Source organism: Pteropus vampyrus, unplaced genomic scaffold, assembly GCF_000151845.1.
Source record: "Pteropus vampyrus isolate Shadow unplaced genomic scaffold, Pvam_2.0 Scaffold3, whole genome shotgun sequence".
In the NCBI taxonomy this organism is placed as follows: Eukaryota; Metazoa; Chordata; class Mammalia; order Chiroptera; family Pteropodidae; genus Pteropus; species Pteropus vampyrus.
In genome coordinates this window covers 6,437,248-6,445,710 of record NW_011888784.1, presented here as the reverse complement: position 1 = coordinate 6,445,710, position 8,463 = coordinate 6,437,248, and the positions used below count along the sequence as shown (strand labels likewise).

General features: G+C 49.7%; 1 protein-coding gene across 1 annotated transcript in view; it reads left to right on the top strand.

The window, feature by feature from the left end:
* SIGLEC15 (sialic acid binding Ig like lectin 15) overlaps positions 1-2,500 on the top strand; it is a 17,181-nt gene extending 14,681 nt beyond the window's left edge. Inside the window, exon 5 of the mRNA XM_023532057.1 lies at positions 551-2,500. Within this exon, the coding sequence (XP_023387825.1) occupies positions 551-722 (172 nt within the window). The 3' untranslated portion in view covers positions 723-2,500. The remainder of the gene's footprint in view (positions 1-550) is intronic.
* The last annotated feature ends 5,963 nt before the right edge of the window (positions 2,501-8,463 follow it).

Here is an 8,463-nt window from a genome sequence, read left to right as displayed (position 1 = left end):
GGCATGGCTGCCCGGATGAAGGTGGCAGTAGTGGAGGTGGGAGATGGGACAGATGGAAGGCAGGGCTGGCCAGAGGACTGGGAGGGTGGCATGAGCGAGGGAAGAAGCCAGGATGCTCAGGCTTGGAGCTAGAACCCTGCGTGCCACTTACTGAGATGAAGCTGAGCAGAGAGGGGTGGCAGCGAGGATCATGTGAGCACTATGGACATTTACGGTGCGATGCCCGTTCAGCCGTCCCAGAAGTCAGGAAAGTCGCTGGGGCTCAGGAACCCAGGTCCGGGAATGTGGGTCTGGGGGGTCAGGGACACAGGTGGTTTCTGAAGCCACAGACGAGATCCCTTGGAGAAGGTGCAGACTGTAGTCTAGGATGCTGCCGCCCACGGTAGCCCCGTCCTGTTCCACAAGGTCTTCCATTTCCTTGCCTCTGGGCTTCAGTCGGTCTCCAGGCCCTGTTGGATCTAGGCCCCAATGCCCATCTCGTCTCCCTTCCCTGACCCTTGCTGGGCTGTGGTTTGGGCAGTTAGGGAGCCCTCCTGTACTGAGTGCTCAGCCGACTTTCTCCTGTCCACAGGCCCCAAGCTCAGGAGTCCAATTATGAAAATTTGAGCCAGATGAGCCCCCAGGGCCCACCGGCAGCTGCGTGTTCCCTGCGAGGAGCCCCTCAGCCACCAGCACCCACTTGTGCACCACAAGGAGCAAAGGCCGACGTGCAGCTTGGCTGAGACAGCCCTTCCTGGATCCCAGGCACCTTGGCAGTCCCCCACCAGGCGACCCCATCAAGACCAGGACCCCGCACAGGGGCCCAGTGCTCTCTTACAGGAACACCTGTCCTGAAGCCCCAGTGATTAATATGTCCATGGGGCCAGCATTTTGAAAGTGTGTGTGTGTGTGCGTGTGCGTGTGCGTGTGCGTGTGTGCGTGTGCGTGTGCGTGTGCGTGTGCGTGTGTGTGTGCGTGTGTGTGTGCACACCTGAATTCCAGTGTGAAACTTCCGGAAAAGCCCCTTTCTCCTTTTCTACCTAGAACACTATTGTAAAGCAGGCAGGACACCAGTCATAGGATCTCAAGGCCTAGGCTCCTTCCTGGCTGTCATTGACTTTCTGTGTGGACAAAGGCACTTCTCCCACCTCTCTGGGGCAGAGCGCATTCACTGTTGAACATGGACGATAATGTTCTTCCCTCCTGGCTGGACTGTCAGGACCTGAGGATGGGAAGGGACTTTGGGAAGTACAAAGCTGTCTACAGATGTGAAGGGCACTACAGGCTCCTCCTTCCAAAACAGCCTTGGGATGTGCATGGTTCTTGGACAGTGTGGTGCCCATACCGGCCTCGCTGAGAAAGAGGGGCTGGGGCTTCGGGGCTGAGGCTGTGCAAACCTGGGGACCCGCCAACATCGAATTGGTGACGAAGAGAAGCCTGGTGCCCCTGTCCCCTAGGGTCTCCCATGACTGCCCCACACTCTGCGCACCTCTTACCCATCAGCTGCTCTGCACTGCCTTGAGCTGGCCCCCCTGGGAAAAGGAAACAAAACACTCATCATTTCAAAGCATCTGGAATCCACTGTCATAAGGCTAGGAAACCTCAGGCAAAGTCTGGGCTGCAGGTCCCGGTGGATAAAGCAGCTGCAGCTCTGGCCTCTCTCTTTACCACCTGGATCCTCCAAGGATGTGCGAAGCCTCAAAACACCAGCAGCTTCACCCCGTTTGCCTGAGTCCTGCCAGGCTGACTTTGCAGCGTCCTGCCTTCTGTATTTGTACCTCACTGTGAACGTGTTGATCATTTTAGCTCTTGCAGTGTTTGGGGGCAGGGAGAGGGGGAGGAGGCGTGTTTGGGACCCAGCAAGGTGGCAAGAAGAAAAGACCACAGAGATAGAGGCCTGGAGAGGCGATGGGGACGAACTTGCCTTCAGAAATTTTGATGCTTCCCTCGTGAGATGACCTGAAGGGTGAGGGAAATTTACAAGTTAATATGCAAGGCAGTGCGTCAGGAGTTCCCTCCTTCCCAGAGCCTTCACTAAGCCAGATCGGTGGTGGTGGCAGCTCATGGTTAACTGAGAATCCATCCGGGAACCTGTCTGAGCTGTTAAAAGGTCGGAGGAGTTGGCAGTTGTTCTCCTTGTATGAGGATACATTGGGGCACCTCCAGGAAAAGTCCTGTATCCCCGGAGAAGAAGGGAAGGACACAGGGTGATATGTCTTGGAACCTCTGCCTGGTCTCTGAGGCCAGCTTCACAGCCAAGAATAGTGATAGGAATTATTTCTTATGTATATGTTATGTGCTAGGAGTTGGGCCAAGGGTTTGGGGATACAAAAATGAATAAGGCATGTGTATCAGTCAGGCTGGGCTAGGTTATACTGTGGTAACAAACCAACTCCAAAATCACAGTGGCTATAAACAATTAGGGTTTATTCTAGCCAAAGCTACATGCCCATCATTTAAGCAGGGAGTGCTTTGCTCATTGTACTTACTCAAGGATCCACCATCTCTAATGTTGTGGATTGCTGGGTAAGAGATAAAAAAAGAAACCTGCAGAGAGTCTCCCATTTGTGATTATAGTTCATTGGCCAGAACTGGCCATATGCCCCACTCACCCTCAAGGGGCTGGGCGGGTGCATGCGTGTGTGTGTGTGTGTGTGTGTGTGTGTGTGTGTGTGTGTCTGTGTTTTGAAAACATACTTTGTACCTGGAAGGAGGAAAGCCAGAAGCATTTGGAAACAGCCCTGAGGACTTACTCCACAGTAAGATCAGTAATTGAAAAATCATGCTCAGGCAACAGTATGCTGGGGGTGGTATGGGAGCACATAAAAAGGGGTGACAGACCCAGTCTTGGGAAGGCTTCCTAGAGGAGGGGACTTGGAGATGGATGGTACACGCTGACCATGCAAATCGGGGAGAATGGAGGTTGTGAGGTAGGAAAGAAGGGCTTTCTATGCAGAAGGGACAGTCTGAGCAAAGGTCAGGAGATCAGACACAACATGATGTTTAAGTAATTGGAAGTCCTGGAGCACAGGAGTGGAGGCAGGATGTGGCCAGAGCTAGGGGGCTCCCTCACGGTGGAGAGTGCTGCCCCCACAGCAATGAGAGTAGAAGGGAGTCAGGGCACCCAAGGGGCTGAGCATGGGGCTGGCTCCCTGGACCACCTAGCGTGGCTGTTTGCATCCATATGGCTGTTTGCATCCATATGCTCCAGCCCCACAATAATCTGGGTTTCCGCCTTGGAACTCTGGACACTCAGAGTTTCCCCAGTGGGTTCCAGGGATGCCTGCATGAGGAACTCCTGGGGAGCTTGCTCAAATCCCCTGAACCACTACCTGAACCTCCTAAGTCACAGGCTCCGAGGGAGGGGCTGGAATTTTTACCAATTCTACAGGTGATTTTCATCCTGAACTTTGTATTTATGATCATTTTCAAACACATGCATGTATACACACACAAAATGTTGAAAAAGGTACCCACCAACTGCATTTAACAGTTACTAACATTTTGCCATATTCGTTTAATGCACGTGTGCGTGTGCGTGTGCGTGTGCATGTGCGTGTGCGTGTGTGTGTGTGTGTGTGTGTGTGTGTATTTGGCTGAACCATTTGTGAGTAAGCTGTAGACATCATAGTACTTCATTCCTAAATACCTGTGTCTCTTGAAAACAAGCGCATTCTCCCCCATAACTCAATGCCATTATCCTACTTGGGAAAATTAGTAATTCAGCAATATCGTCTCACAGCTCACATTCCTCTTTCCCCAGGGGTGCTCCCTCATGTGCTCTTTGCACTTTGAAGTAAGGCTTCTTGGAAATGGAAGCAGCAGCATTCCTCCAAGGAATGTGCCTCGGATGTGTGGCTCCAGACATAGTGATGGGCTGTGGGAGCAAGTGGAGAGACAACAGAGGGTCCCTCTGAAACTCCAACAAATTGTTCACAGTGCACGGACAGCCTCCTGCTTGGTCTCCAGATGAAGCAGCTGTTCTAGGGGCAGAAGGGGCGGGACTGCACTTGACCGTCACCAGATCCCCTGAGCTGACCTCGGAGCCTGGCGCTCTCACTGGGTGGAGCAGAGCTGCCGGTCTCCCCTAACTCGAACCTCTTGGAGAACTCAGGCTCTAACTGTGACAAGCAAGACTGGAGCCATGGGCAACAGGCTCAGTCAGCACAGTGTCCTGAGGCCCCGGAGTCATGGAGAGTGACCTAGGAGACTTGGTACTTTCCAGACAGGAATTCCCAGTGTGGCACAGGGTGCAGAACCACAGCCTTCCTGTCCTTGGCACGGTGCTCTCTGAACATGAGCCCATTCATTCACTCCTGGAGGGGCTTCCAAAAACCCACGGGCTCCCTTCCACTCTTGGCCACCCACGGGACTGCTGGAGATGGGCAGTGGGAGGAAGAGGCAACAATCGCCCAGGTGCATGCTCCGATCCAGCAAGAGCCCAACACACCTTCCCTACCCTCCAGGAACTAATAACCTAAATTTTAAATCGAGGTGCAGCTACATGATGACACTGTCCAAGAGATAACCTACACTGAATGTAGGTCCTGCCTTGGGGTGGAAATGACACTCAGTGGGGCTGAGTGTTCACACGTACCCCCTTCCCAGACTGGATGAGACCCTACCTTCAGGCCAGAGGGACTTAGCGACCAAGAGTTAAAGGTCCTGGGCTTGTCCCACCTCCATCCCTGGCCCCAACCCTTCCGCAATAACCGCTCCTCACATTTCTGGAGCACCTTGTGATCTTCAAAGTCCCTTCCTTCCCATGATCGCAGGCAGTTCTCACTAAAGACTTGGGAAACAGGTAAGGCTTCAATTATTTTCACTTTAAAATGAGTGAAAGTCTCTGGGAGGAAAGTGATCTGGCCAGCATCACACGTTTTGACCCTCTCACCATACCTCGGTCCATTCAAGACATGTCTTACAAAAATGTTCGTGAAAATGAACAGTAAGGAAGAATCCCTGGCATCCTAATGCTGAAGTGATTTCTGGGGCAGAACACTACACCCTCTCCCCCAGCTCTGCCCCCTAAGGCACCCCCGCCCTCAGCCAGATGTGCAGCCTCACATCTCTCCTACCAAGGTCACGGTCACCTTACAAACCCTCAGGGCTCTCCTGAGCTCTCTGAGATCACCGGGTGAGGTGTCTTTGCCAACACTTAAACCCCCAAGTTTTAAATTCTCTTTGAAACTAGAGGCCTCACCCATTGTGGTGAAATGTCACAGAGTATACAGATCCTACCCATTGTAAGCTTTCTAATTTCACATTTTTCTTAGTATGATTGCTGGATGAAAAGATCTTCCAACCAACTTGTCAAAAACAAGCCACATCCACCACGTCTAAATTAAATTTGAATCTAGTTTATTCGCAATTTACTTAACTAATTCTCATTTCTTCCTTTATCTCAAAATTATATAAAAATCTGTTCTTTGTACAAACATGTAAAATGGTGAACAGTAAATTAAGAAGTGAATATTACACATTAATGACCAAAATAAGTTGTGGTTTTTAGAGGCCATACTACAACATGTGGGAAGGAAAGAGCTGAACACACTAAAGTATTTGTTGCCATATAAGTGATTTTAAGTCATGGGAAGAAAAATAAGTTCTACCCCTCAGAGCTCAATGAGATATTCTATCTGTACATTAAATAAACAACATTCCTTAGTGATTTCATTATCCCAAAATAGGGTCACGTTGTTTACTTTTTCCAAGTTATTGTCATCAGAAATCAGAAACCTATTCAGACTGAAGGAAACTTCACTGCAGCTTCTACAGGACATGATACCTCTGTAATGTGTGAATTTCATCACGAACCAGAGCAAGGTCAGTAGTAGGGCCTGGCTGTAGGCCAACAACTTCACCTAGCTTTACCTACATGAAACTGAAGCTCCCAGCAGAGTACTTTTTTTTTTTTAAGCAACACACTTATTTCCAACATTATACTCTCCATTTTGCTTAGTAAGACAAAGTTAAATGAGCAGAAAAAATTCAGCTACTACCTCAAAATGAGCTATAAAATTTATCCAAAATGAGGAGCAGGCAGTTTTAAAGGAGAAGTGCAAAGCCTCTTACTGTCAGACCCACCACGCAGCTAGATGAGGAGACCTGTCCTCAGCAGCAACTGATGTTAAACTCAGGTCTAGAGTTTGCACATCCCGCTGAATGTGGCAACCCCAGGGCACAGCGGCTGAGAGCCAGTGGCACCCAAGAGTCCAAGGAGGTGAACCTCATTGCTCAGCCCACAGTAGTGTGACCAACCCCCAAGGGCAGGAACAAGGCTGGGGGCACAGAATGTAAGGAGGCACGCTCCTGGCATCTGCAGGTGAGTTACACCTTAAATTTGTGTCCTCGGTACCTCATTTGTCCCACCTGAGTCCTGGCCCTGCTAACCCCAGGCATAGCCCTTTCAGAATAACAGGGGCTACTTTGGGCACTTTTCCCAAAGTGCAGCCCTGTTAGACATGGCAGGGACAAGGACCAACTAAAGGCACTGAAAAGGACTGAGGGGTGGGTGGGCAGGGTCAGCAGTGTGGTGAGATCTCAAAGTGAAGAGAGGTCTGTCCAGAAGGGTAGGAGCGCAGCCCAGCCTGGCCCGCTCCAGCAGGACCAAGACCAATGTCTCCAGGAGGCCAGTTTGGGCTTAACATAAAGCAGAACCACAAACAGCCCACCAGTGGCTGCCTGGGCTGCCCACCAGGGGCGAGACAACCTGCCGAGGGGAGGGTGGAGAGTTGGGGCTGGTGAGAGGAGGGACTAGGTGAGCTTTAACATCCCGGCTGACTTTAAAAGTCATGATTCCACAACATTTTCCTACTCCAGAAGAAATTGTTAATTTTAGGATTAAAAAAACTGTGTATCACCTTCATTCAAAAGGAAGAAAGGGCATGAACACTCCAACTTGTGCAATGTGGACTGTGATTTTGGTCACTGACTGAAACAGCATCGGCACTTGGCTAAAGTAAGGTTAGGCTGCTCTGGGCGGGGTGGGGGTTCATTTTCTGGACTGGGCTGAGAGTCAGGCACAACCTCGGGGAGGCAGACATGACTGGGCCAATGAACTGATCATCAGACTGTGAAATGCGCCATGCCCGGGGACCGGGGTCCACCGCGTGCCCAGGAGCTTTGGGAACATGCAGGGCTGGGTCCTGGCTCCCCTCAGCGTCTGTAGAGTTAGGAGATTGCGAGGGGATCAAGTGTGCCTCCCAGACCCGTTTTCTGGGTACTGCAGGGTAGAGAGAGAGATGAGTGGAGAAGAGGTGCTTTTCGCTGAGGCCAGGAGGCTGACAGACATCCCCATGTGAACCCATGCCACTGACGGCTACGTGCGGGGGAGCAGTCTGCGCTAGTTCACCTTCCACACTGCCTGGCACAGAGGCGGCCTTGGTCTTGCTTGATCCAGGTATCCACATGTAGCACTGGGGACCATCTCAGAAACCGGCCCTGTGCTCTCTGGAGACTATTTTTGCCAGCAAAGGCTCATCATTCTCGAAAGCCGATGGTCACCACTGATCTATTCCTTCCCAGGAGGCTAGAGCAGCATTGCCGCCTTGAGAAGGATCTCCGTGTCTTTAAAGCACTTTCTTAGCCCAGAGCCTCTCAGAGGAGCCTATGCAGTGAGTAAACCTGCTGTTAAGCACGAGTTAAAAAGAAAGCACTCTGCACAACTATCTCCGATAATCAGGTTACATTGTCAAATAAAACAGAAGACATCAGATATGTCTGCATCGACTTTAACTGAAAAACTTTACAAGATAGTGTGATATCCCTAAAAATCGGGAGTCTTACCAGCTACAAACGAAGACTGATTTTATTTTATTTTTTCTAATTTTTACAGATCAAATACATTATAAATATTATAAACCTTCAAAAATTAACAATTAATCATAATTTTCTTTAAAATGTACATATTATCACTCAAAATTTTCACATTCTAGGATATCAATAATTACATCTTCCTCAAAGAAAACAGCACAAAATATTTCCTGTCATAAAATCTTTGTTGCCAAACCAGCCTTTAAACTGTTCGCGGCTTCTAAAATTTTCTTATACACAGCGTGGGAAGATGACCGGTTCGGAAAATGGAGAGAGGCAAACACAAAGACAGCTGAGATGAGCCCGTCTGAGACAGACACTGTGTGGCCCAGGTCAGGGATGATCTTTATATAGATCACGTCTAGAAGGCAGAACTGTTCTGTTCAACTAAAGAAGTTCAAAATGAAGACCAATCCCTACACACTTTCAAATGTCCGGGAAACACTCCACAAGGATGTCTGAAGAGCGTATCACTCTGTTAACCTGCATCTCTATCCCCTGCTAAAAGCTCTCAGTGACTGTTTAGACATTTTTAGGTAAATATCTCTGGGCTACAGAGAACCCATAAACAAAAGACACATTATGCAAGTTGGACACACAAAATCGATTTTGAGCCAAGAGAATTATGAATATGAAAACGTAAGTCGAACTGCTAATTCCTGGGGAAAA